This window comes from Tympanuchus pallidicinctus, unplaced genomic scaffold, assembly GCF_026119805.1.
Source record: "Tympanuchus pallidicinctus isolate F22 unplaced genomic scaffold, pur_lepc_1.0 scaffold1, whole genome shotgun sequence".
Lineage (NCBI taxonomy): Eukaryota > Metazoa > Chordata > Aves > Galliformes > Phasianidae > Tympanuchus > Tympanuchus pallidicinctus.
Window position 1 is genome coordinate 62,955,841 of NW_026294618.1, and position 12,488 is coordinate 62,968,328.

The following is a 12,488-nucleotide window of genomic DNA, read 5'->3' on the forward strand; positions in this document are numbered from 1 at the left end:
AATAGTATATATTTGTCTGCACTTGATCATGTGTAAGTGATTCTATAACATGCAACAACACTACAGTAATAAGGCACCTGGGAAACAGGTAAGACGAAAATAGAGAACATATTCTAGCACAAATGGAAGCACAACTTTATACAGACTCCTGAGAATTTCCAAGAATTTCATTGTTTTCTAGCACAACAGTCTCCTCCCAGTGTAAACAAAGAAAAAGTAGAACAGGCTTTGGCTACGCAGCCAATAAAGCACCAAATTAACATGTCTTGCAAAACCTTTCTCTATAAAGAAGGTGCGGTACCACAGTAATTGCCGCTGCAGAGTTTAAATCTAATCTCCTTGCCTTCTCTTCTATTTAATTCATGAAGCCTTCATTGTGAACTTAAGTTATCCATTCTATGTCATTTTTGTGTGATCCCTGTAAGAAATCTCCCAGAGAAAAGAGTAATACCTGAACTTTTATTCTAGTAACTCAGAAGAAACCTCTGCATTTAGGTTACAGGTTTGTTTAGTAACATTTAGGTTTTAGTTTGTTTAGTAACATTTTAATTTTTACCAAAATAAGTAACATAGCTTGCTTTTGATTTCAAGCATTTTTTCAATTAAACATTTTCAGCTTTTTTTTCCAACATTTCTGATTACAGGATGCATTCAACTATTCTAGTAATACTTCCTACAGTTGTACCTGCATCTTGTTTCATGCTATTTTCAAAGCTTTTCTTCATGTTTCCAATATGGTCCTCAGCTAAAGAATCCTTTCTTTTTAAAGAAGTGGTATTCACATTTGAAAAAAAAAAAATCTTACTTAAAAAACAGTTTATTGAATAGTCTACAATTATACCCTACCTTTCCTTCATCCATTGGATTGTCACTAATGTGGACAATAGGACCTGGGTGAGATTTGGATGACCTAAACAATAAACAAATCCAATTAAAAGAAATACCTGTCCAAAATAGCATTTCATAAGATAATTACAAGCAATATAAAAAAGTATATATTTACGCACTCTCACAGCAAAACAAGATTACCCCTACTACACTAATTAATCCTAAAAAAGCCTCTTGAAGTTGAGCATGGAAAACACTGTATTACTTAAAAAACAAAAACATCAGTAGTGTTTCATACAATATGCACTCTATCTGCCTCTTTTCTTCAAAAACTGGAATACAGCTGACTTCCATCCTGTTGTATTTCTGCATTCTCACAGGAGATTATCTAAACACAACCTATCTCCAAAAACAATAGTTATTACAGGCAAAACTAAACCCACCCTATTATTTCTATAAAGCTTTGCTTCCTTTAATCCTAATTATCTGAAAAGCTACATTTTTGTTTTCCTCTTTCTTCCACTTTGAACATTTGAAGACAAGAGAATATAATACAGTTTCATTTAACATTTTCATTTTTCCATTTTCATTAATTCCTCACTGAAAAAAAATTAAAAAATAAAAGCTATTTCTTTAACTTAGTATATTTATATCCTTATAATTGCTGTAAAAATTATACTTTTTTCCTGAAATAGGCTTATTTAAATTTATATTTTAAATGAGTAACGTCAGAATACACATTTTTTACACTGTAGAAGATATTATAAGGATTACTAAAGCTAATTATTCCTGAAGACATGCTGATGTTTTACAGAGTTCTGGGCATCACAGCATGAAGTCAAACCAGAAATAGTTTTCACAAATATAAAAACAAATCTGCATATGGACTTATCTTTCCCTCTAACTGCAGAAAGTGACTTGCACACCCTAATATAAGCCACAACATATTTTTCCTAATGCTTTAATAATTGTAGATTTTTATGTCTATTCCAGGCATTGTGGTAAGAGCATTACAGGCTTAATGTTAATGTTTATGTTAACATTATCACTTCACTTTCATGAGAATAGAAGTTATTTACATGTTTATGTACTTTGTCCACATACTTGATGTGCTGAGAATAATATTAAGTATGAATATAATTTCTGCATCTGATATTAACGTTTAGGACACTTCTGTTCTCTCCCCTCAATAGATAATTCTTGATTACACTCACAGCTCAATGGCTTTATTCCACATGATGACATAGCCTGAGAGAGTGAATGATTCCACATTGACGATGTGAATGTTTCCTCTTTCAGTGCCCACATATAGCCATTTACTTTGGAAAGGCAGATGACAAAATGTTATCCTGAAAAAGAACACCACCAGAAAAAGGATTAGAAGTCTTAATAAATCCTGCATTTCAAGTTCTACATTTCCAAAGGGTAGAAGAAATGCAGCAAACAATATGCAGGCAGAGAAAATTAGTAAAATCAGTACGCAGTGAAAGAGATTCTCAGACAATGTAAAACTTAGAAAAAACACCAAATATAAACCAAAATATTATAAGACTGCTAAGTCATTCAGATATAAATCACACAGCTGCCTTTGAAAATTATCACATTGAATGTTATTCCTCAAGATTGCTGTCATTTTAAACTTAGAATACAATACTCCTATGTTATAGTCCACAAATTTCCCTTCAGAATCCATCGAATTCCAGGTTTTCAAAAACAGAGGATTTTTACAATTAATCCACCACTGTTTAAGCTGGTTTTGAGTGAGGAAACAGAGAGAAAATAGAAGCTAACAAATGTATGTTTAAATGCGAGCCAAAGCATTCTACAAAGAGCAAACCTGAAAAAAAGAACAACATGAAACCTAAGCAATTGTAAAACTTATTTAAAAATTAGTTTAAAGTTGGTGATATCATTTGACTTAAATCACATTTCCATTTCCTGCCTTGTATTTTTTATTTCTTTCCTCTGTTGATAGATGGAAATAACTGAACAAAATCCATATCCTAATTGCTATCAACACCAGCAAGTAACCTTTTTTTTTTTTTTAAAAAAAACGGTATCTTCAGTGAAAATGTTATCACTTTAAAGTTTGGTTATTTCTGGCTACTGGAATCCTGCTTATTTTTTACATTGTTGTCAAAATTGATATGGCAATGAAGTCTGCTTAGGAATTGCAGATTCTACAGTATTTGAGTTTTCTACATAACAGAAATATAGAAATTACAGTCTAAAATTTTTCTAGATGTTTTAGAATTTACAGTTATCTGATATGGTCCAATACATAAAACAACTCCAACTACTTGTGCTATAAAACTAGGGTGTTTAAAAATGTTTCGATGATAAGGTACAATACTTATGAAATGGAAATTTGTTCTGTCAACTCTAATCCTTAGCTTTACAGATTTATTCTTACTTTATCGCAGTTGGACTCCCTTTTTGTCAAATGCATGCATCATTTCACAAGCCTGTTAATAATTATTTATGCAAAGTACAGCCTTAGATCCTTTGCATTAGATGTTCTATATACTTATTTAACTTTGGCACAAAAGCAAATGCTGAAAGCAGCAATGGAAAAGTCTACTAACAGTTGAAAAGACATTATTTTGTATTACAGACTTCAGGTGTTATAGCTTTTCTTGTAATGTTACCTGGATCTTTTTTATATCACTAATAGACTTCTAACTTGGAAATATCGTTTGCTCAGGCAAAACTTCAGTTTACCCATTTTCAAAGTTTTTGATTTTTTTATGTTTTAATATTTAAGCACAAAGGTTGCACTAGCATTTTGCACTGATGTTTTACAGAAAAAAGGACTACATACAAGATTTTAAGTGCTTCAACTCAGTAAACCTGCAAACATAACATTTTTACTATAGATAATAATTTGCAAGCACTGCTGCTTAAACACTTGAATATAATCAACTTGCTTGAAGGTCAAAAATGATTTTATTTGAAGTTAAATCATATATATGCACATCTATTAGACAGGACTCCCAAATACTGTTGTCCAGTAACATAATCTCCCATTATGAACAGGTAATGGGGTAGAAGAAGACAGGCAGCATGAGAAAAGGGGGAGAAAGAAACCCTCAGCAATTTGTAATGCTATAGCTTTTTTTTTTTTTTTTGCCAGGATTCCATCTGCCAGAAGAAGCTGGCAGCCACATCAGCTGGATCTAAAACTGTGGTCTAGCAGCCAGAAAGAATATTCAGGAGTAGGGCCATGAGTATATCTGTATTGATTTGTAAGTTAATATTATCACCTATAGGAGTCCAAAACTCATTATAAAAAATGAATCTATTTTGTGTCATTTAAAGGTGGACCAAAATATAATTTGAAGCAGCAACTTTGATTACTATAGCAAAACGGCAACAACTGAAGGAAAAAGTGCTCATCTCAATGCTTTTAATGCCTTTATGGAATAGTTCTAGGTTATACAGCTGCATTCAATTTACTGTCTTCTCTGTGCAGCAGAGATTAGTTTTGTCAACAGTAAGCAAGCAGTGAAATGCTTCCACACCAAGAGTAAATTACATCTGACCAAGTAGCTTTACAAAACATTTACAAAATCTCTAAGTTGGGAGCTTGACAAGATTTCAGAATTGTAAGTACAGGTATATACAAAGCAGTGTTCCTAGTCTTATCCTTCCAAATGTGCTTTTACCACCCTTCTATAATCAGTCTTGTATGATGTCTATATAACTATAAAATATTCCTTTAGAATTTTCATGGTTTACAGAACTGATGACTAGCTAAATCCAAAAGGATTTAGGATCATGCCAATCATGCCATGATCACTGATTCACAGAATCACAGAATGGTTTGGGTTAGAAAGGACCTTTTAAGATCATCTAGTTCCACCCCCCCAATATAGACAAGGATTTCATCCCTAATGTAATACATACTTGCTCCACTTGCAAGTAAGTTCACTTGCTATTTATTTTCAATTTTCAGAAAATCTATTACATTTTCATCTACTTAAATAGATTAATTTCAGAAAACAGCATTTATTTCCACATTCCACTTACAGAATTACATTACAATCCACATACTGAGGTTCTTTTTCAGTGACTAAGACTTCAAATAAGACACTACTTTAAAATCAGCCTATGTCAGAAATTTTATCGCCCTTTTACAAAAATGAATTTCAGAGAAGCTATAACTCTTCACCAGTGAAACCACACTAGCACGTCAGTATACAATGTAACATACAGTGACCCAGATTGTTTCATTTAAAATTGGAATTGGGGTTAAAAGAAGTACAAACTTGTTGGAGGATGCAAAAATAAGTCCAAAGGCTTTCTTGGTAGTTAGGTAGCTCTCTCCTGGCCTAGGGCATCATGTATTTGTTTCTTAAGACTACGGACTTTCCTTCAGATACCTATTTCTCTGCCACAAGAAAATTATACTCTGTAGCTAATACATGAAGATCTATGAAAGTATGAATTGCGTACCATGTGTACCATACATTTCCTACATTCAAGCCTTCTTCCCCTTCTCTTCCTACCCCACCTCCAATCCCCAAAAACCCAACAAACAATGGCTGGACTGAAAGCATCACAGATACACTGAACTCAAGGAACATTTCTTGCCAAGCCTTTTCTAGCATACAAATCCCAGCTGCCTGACAGCAATCAGTCAAGAGCAGAGTTATCAGACATTTTCTTTCCTGCATCAAACTGCTTTGACAAAAAACACCAGGAGAGAGGCATCCATTAAAAAAACAGACCAGTTTTGTGCTTCTGAAGAAACACCTTAAGTGGGACTACGTGAGCAAGTGATGACAGAAAGCAAGCTTTTGCGGGCAGTTCTTCCATGGCACAACAATCATTGTATTATCTCCCCAGAAATTTCAATTACCTTATTAAGAACAATACATTTTGTGACACTGATGGCACAATGAAGTATTGTGCACAGTACTTTATTCCACATATTTTGCTTCTCAATCCCTGTGCAAATAAAGAAGTCCCTTTATAGAAGAAAGCAGTGTTTCCAAGAGATTTTTTTTATTTTAAATTCTACAATATGATTTTAATGTATGCTGATGTTATTGCTAAAATGAGGTACTGTTATGCAACCCCAAAAGTCAGCATATTTCTAAAGTAGCTGTACTTCTCCAAAAGCACAAATTCTTCCTCCTCACTGCGTACACACTCACAGTGCCACTTCTCCATCTTACCCCTAAAAAAACCCAAACACAACAACTGCAGAAGCCAAGAAAAAGTTTAAATGTGAAACACATTTGTCAGAGTTTGACCAGTAGTTCCTAGGAAAATGATTGTATACAGAAAATCCAGTGTTACATTAGCAGTAGAAAATATTGATAGAAGTCCTAAACTTCGCAAAAAAAAAAAAGTATTTTTTTAACTGTACTTTTAATATAATTTGTGCTACTGCTTATGGGAAAGTATTAGAAATGATACAGAAATGACAGACATCTTTAACTAGCCATTTGGAAATCTACTGAAAAGATTTTCTTTCTTTACTGCAGACCACGTCTTTTCCAATATCTGTTCAAATTAGTTAAGAAAAATCTCGATTGTGGTTGTGTCACAACATACATCAAATCATAATTATAGCAAATTATAATATTCCCGAGTGGAATTTAATTATGGAAAACTAAAAGAATAAAGTTTATTACAATAATATGTAAGAAGGCTAATTGTTCCAATTAAGGGAAATATTAAGTAAAAAAAGATTATCTTGAGTGTATTATTATGACAACAAACAGCCTTCTAAATTAATCTTTGCCTTCCTTTAGTCTACTGCAGTATGAAGTATTATGTTCTTCAGAATTTTGCACAGCTTTAACAAAGCACAGCATCAAATGCTTATATGAATGACAAACACTGGTAACAGGTATCCTTTTTAAGTAATTAAAACTACTTCTAGAACCTCACACTATCATTATATGCACGTAGTTACTGTAATTACATTAGCTGATCAAATCATTAACAGAGATGCAAAGAGCAATGTTAACCTACCAAAGTTGCCTTCTGCATACTTATGACTTTCTTCAAGCTTTCACATGTAGAATAGCCACCATATAAAACAGCAAAACTTAAAAGTTTGAAGTCCTATGTTAGATTAGATTCCATATCCATGGACCCCATTTCAAGTCTTCAAAGAGTCAAAAGCCATTCTGATGGAACAAAGCAGCAGCTGTGTTTTTCCCATACTGCTGTAAACAAGCTACTTCCAAATTACTGGTAACAGCAACAACTTAAAATATCTACTTGTATGAAGAAAAGGCCTGAAGAGGCAGGAGGCACATGCAGAGAAAGTCTTCTTCAATGCCTCCCAAAACTGTCTCTAGAAAGGCCATATGGATAAAGGCAGTATATCATACAAACTGGACCAGCTACTTTAACTCCATCTGCATTCCATAACAACACTCTAAATGATGCTTCTCCAAATATGATCACTTGAAGAACTGCCTCTAAGGCACTGAAAAGAATTTATGTTCAACATCTGAGTTCTAGCATATGTTAGTGGTAACAAAACATAGTATTGGGAAGGCAAGAGCTCAGAACAGAAACAAAACGGAGCACTGCCATCACTGATGCAACAAATACCAGGGCCATCTGAACATTATTCCAGTTCCCAGGTTTTGTGGCGTTTTTTTTGGTTGTTGTTTTGTTTTGATGTTCTAGCTTGTTTTTTTAATTGTTTGTTTTTACAAAATATAATATCCCTAATACATTCTACTTTCTATATGTTTATATACAAAGAGAAAAAGGCTGACTCACTGTTTGCAATGTTGTAATGACAAAAGACCGACTCAAGTTTGTCTTTTCATAATTTTCCAATAATGAAGAAATTCACACCAAACACCAAGGATTTGAGGATCCCAGCCACTGATAAAATCCCCTGAAGTAGATTCATGAGTTCCTGTCAGACATCTTTTAGGACTCAAGGAATAACCACCACCCTTTGACATCAGAAGACACTCAAGTAGCTTGCTCTAATATGAGTAGAATCACAGAAGCCTTAGAGTTGGAAGGGACTTTTAAACACTATCTAGTCCAACTCCCCAGCAATGAACAGGGATCATTGCAGAGCTAAACCAGACTGCCCAGGGCTTGATCTGGCCTTGCCTTAAGTAGTTCAGGCTGAATGTTTGGTCTTGCAAGTTATGTAGCAGGACTTAACAAATGTCAACAGATGTAAGTTTCCCATAGGAGACAGACAAATCATGATCATTACTAATGTGGAAAGCCTGCCATATGAGAAGGCTTAAAGACCTACAGATTGATTTATGCCCATGAATGTGACAGTTGGTCATTATGTGGCTCATAGCTCTGTAAAAATCATTAATGTACAGAGAAAACAGCTTATCAGACAATAGAGAAAGGTTTCACAGTAATCTGAAATCCCAGGGCAGTAGAACTCAGCACTTCAGTTCTCTCTCAATACCAAATGCAGCAGCAGGAAACATGCAATTGTATCTCAATTGCAAGTTGGGACTCAGAGTGCATCGTACAGCTTCAACAAAAAAAAAATTTAAAGGAATCAAATCTTGCATGAGTGAAGTACTCACTTCAGCAGCAGATCAAGAGTACTAAAAACCTTTTTCTCTTGCTAACTAACCAAAACAAAATAGAACTCCTAAATATGCTGCCTAGTCAATCACCACTGAATAACATTTTCAAGACAACAGGGGAAAAGCATTATATGAAATTATAAAGGCAAATAGATCAGATTACTTCATTTTGATCTTCAAAAATAAGCTATTTTTCAACATAAGAAGATAGCTACGTGCCATATGTTAAAGGTGTACTCAGTGTATTACTGATTTTACAAAAACAGAAGTATCATTTGGATACGTGCCTGTTCTTTGTTATACCATAATCCCACCCCAAAACACACAGAGTAAAGTGGGGAAAAAAGAGCTCACTAAATAAAAGTTGAAAATGAAACAGTAGAATTGGTACACAAAAAAAGAGAAACGAGAATGATCATCTGCTCTCAAAGCAAAAAAAAAAAGATATCCTGTATGTCCTTCTATTATCCACAAAGTGGCAGAATTGGTCAGCTTATAAATTCAGTTATGTGGAAGGAGGAAGAAGTCTCCTTGCAACAAATGCCTGCTAATACGTACCGTGGGTAGATTTACAGAATCTAACAAAGTGAGGTATATGTCATAAAAGTCAAAAATCCTATGTGCTAGCAAAAAGTAAATACAAAGGGGATTTATTTCTCCCCACACCCTGCAGGGTTTGTGTTTGAAATACAATGCTCACGTTGCCGTTGATAGCAGGGTATAAAACCAACAGTACTTAAAACAACTTTGTAACTCCAAATTGTGCACTTTCATGCTGAGGAAGACTATTTAAACCCCACAGCATAAGAGTCGACATATTAAAAATTAAACTGCTATCAATGCATTCAGTGATCAATATGCAAAGCACCAGCACACAAAACACTTGATTCTATTTTTACACTATGGTTCTTGTTTTTGTCTTCAGGCTATGTTACAAAGCAAGTAAAACATTCATTTTGGCAATAAGACAGAATCACAACCATCTCAGAAAAGATACAAGTCTTTAATCACAAGACAAGTTTTCCATTTTCTACATAAAGCTGAGGTATTTTCAAGTCTATTCAAGTGACAGAAACTGCACTGTCATTCACTGAAAAAATACCCTAGCAAACAAAACCTAGTTCACACAGTAAACCGCATATTTAGCAAAGAGGTACAAAGATACTAATTTGTATAGTAAGTCACGCAAACACAAACCCCACGTATATATCATTTTGCATTCTTTATCAGGCCCCTACACACTGCTCCTCTCTCCTTCCCACAGTTAAGGAGCAGTTAAGACCAAGCTTGTCATTTCATTGGTTTAATATCTTCTAACTTCTGTTTAGTAACTAGAACATGGAGCAGCTGCGAAACCCACACAAATGCGACAAGAACAAAAGGCTAGAAAACTTGCAAAACTAGCTTGTTTTGTACTGTGCTTCTGACATCTGCCATTAATTTCAACAGATTTGTTATACATTAACACGTTCACCAGTCACCAGGTCATAAAAGACTTGCTTAAAATTATTCACTATCAGTGGTACTAGAGGCAGTAAATGGCTGTGTCTATCAAATTACCAAATCTTTTTGATAGTTGATGAAAGAGTCAACATGAGCTGGCAATACGTGCTTGCAGCCCAGGTGGCCAATCGTATCCTGGATTGCATCAAGAGAAGCGTTACCAGCAGGTAAAAGGAGGTGATTCTGCTCCTCTACTCTGCTCTCATGAAACTCCATGTGGAGTACTGTATCCAATTCTGTAGCCTCCAACACAAGAAGGCCGTGGGGCTGCTGGAGCAGGTCCAGAGGAGGCCATGAAGATGATCAGAGGGCTGGAGCATCTCCTCAGTGGGGACAAGTTGAGAGAATAGGGGCTCTTCAGCCTGGAGAAGAAAAGGCTCTCGGGGCACCTCATAGTGGCCTTCCAGTACCTGAAGAGAGCCTAGAGGAAATCTGGGGAGGGACTTTTTATAAGGGCATGTAGTGACAGGACGAGGTGAAATGGTGTTAGACTGGAAGAGAGTAGGTTTAGACTAAACATTAGGAAGAAATTATTTACTGTGAGAATGATGAGACTTTGGAACAGGTTGCCTAGAGAGGTTGTGAATGCCCCCGCCTGGAAGTATTCAAGGCCAGGATGGATGGGGCTTTGAGCAACCTGGTCTAGTGGGAGGTGTCCCTGACTGTAGCAGGGGGGTGGAAACTAGATGATCTTAAAGGTCCCTTCCAATCCAAACTATTTTATGATTGGATTTGAAAACAAAAGAGAAAAACTGCCCCAACCTTTTGACTTCAACTCTTAAGTAGAATACAAATACTGCTTTTCTTTCCTATCAAGACATTTCCAGGCATTTCCAAATGGGTATGCAATTTTAAACCCTTGCACATAGCTTTCTAGAGAAAATACTGATAAAACTTAAGCAATTGCTTCGGTCCTGTCATAAATTTGGACTTCATTTCTCCACGAAGAACATTTTTTCAGTTTGTTCAATTATTTATTTTCTTTTACCCAAACTAATTTGAAAGATACTGAAAGTCCCTACAAAGTACAAGCAAGCAAATTGAAGCATCATTACTACATCATATTACCACAAGGCTCGGTTTTAGTATTTAATATTTTAATAATTCATGTTTGATTACTTAGTTATTCTTATGAGAACGTCTTAACCACAACTCATAAGTTATTTAAAGGATATTATTAATAACGTACCTAAAATCCTATTTAAGAATATTTATATTTAAATATATACTTGATAGATACTTGAAAATTACTACAAGAATAAACCTTTGTCTCTTCACTTCATTACTCTTGATAATATGGTGTTTCCACCACATATGTTTTGCAAGCTACAACTATTCATTTAAGTCAAACTCAAATTAACAAGTAGCACTTCCACTGAAGTGATGTGAGCTAACTAAACCATTTCCCGACCATTTTTCTGCTAAGAACACACACAGTTCAACTCCCTGTGACAGATTTTGGAAGTGAGAACACTGCATTTCACAAAATCACAGAATTGCTAAGGTTGGAAGAGAACTCTAGAGGTCACCTGGTCCCATCCCACTGTTCAAGCAGTGCCACCTACAGCAGGTTGCTCGGAGCCATGTTCGTGTGGCCTTTGCAGATCTCCAAGGAGAGAAACTCCATAAACTCTCTAGGCAATCTGTGCCAGAACTCAGTCACCCTCACAGTAAAGAAATTTTTCCTCATGTTCAATCAGAAATTCCTGCATTTCAGTTTGTCAGTTCCTTCTCATCTTGGGCACCAGTGAGAAGTCTGGCTCCATCCTCTTTAAACTATCTCTTCAGATACTTGAACACACTGATCAGATGCTCTCTGGACCTTCTCTTCTCCAGACAGAAGAGGCCCAGTTCACTCAGCATTTCCTCATAAGAGAGATGATCCAATCATTTTCGGTGCTCCTGAAGAGTGTCCAGTGGAGGTCTGCATGTCTCTCTTGTTCTGCAGAGCACAGATGTTGCTTCGCTGGGGTAGAACAGATGAGGAAGAGAATCTCCCTCAGTCTTCTGGCAACATTCTTCTTAATAAAGCCAAGTATACCTACTGGCAATCTTGACTGTGAAGCTAAATTGTTAGCTTATGGTCAATTTGTTGTCAATGAGAACCCTCGCATCCTTCTTTACGGTGCTACATTACAACACCTTAGCCCCCAAGCTCGTTCTGGTGCATGGAGTTATTACTCCCCAGGTGCAGGACCCTGCACTTTATTTACTGAATTTCAAGAGGTTCCTTCTCTGCCCATCTTCCCAACCTGTCAAGATGTGGAAGTCAGGTATGCCCAAATGATCTCTGAACTGATTTTTCTTAAGAAAGGAAAAATATTGCTTAAACGAGAAAGCAGATTGATGCATTCAGAGCAAAATGATGGTTTCAAAATTCCTCTTGGTTTAAACAAAGATATCTTTGTATCTCAGACTCTAAACCAGCTTTGAACAGATTTACATATAATCAGAATCACCTCCTCAGATATCCACTTTAAAGCATTAGTTAGAAGCTGTCATCCAATGTTTTACTTCAGGCTGTAAAGACAAATTTTACATTTACATTTTACAAGGAGCTACGGAGGTAAGAGAACAGCCATTTAAGAAACAAGAAGAAAGATGAGGGGGAGA

General features: G+C 35.6%; 1 protein-coding gene across 7 annotated transcripts in view; it reads right to left on the reverse strand.

Annotated features, from left to right (window-relative positions):
* STXBP5 (syntaxin binding protein 5) overlaps window positions 1–12,488 on the reverse strand; it is a 105,499-nt gene that overhangs the window by 62,077 nt on the left and 30,934 nt on the right. For all 7 annotated transcript variants that reach the window (XM_052672972.1, XM_052672982.1, XM_052673026.1 and 4 more), the window contains exons 5-6: window positions 2,043–2,177; window positions 847–910 (exon numbers count right to left, since the gene is read on the reverse strand). In XM_052672972.1, coding sequence (XP_052528932.1) covers window positions 847–910; window positions 2,043–2,177 — 199 coding nt within the window. The remainder of the gene's footprint in view (window positions 1–846; window positions 911–2,042; window positions 2,178–12,488) is intronic.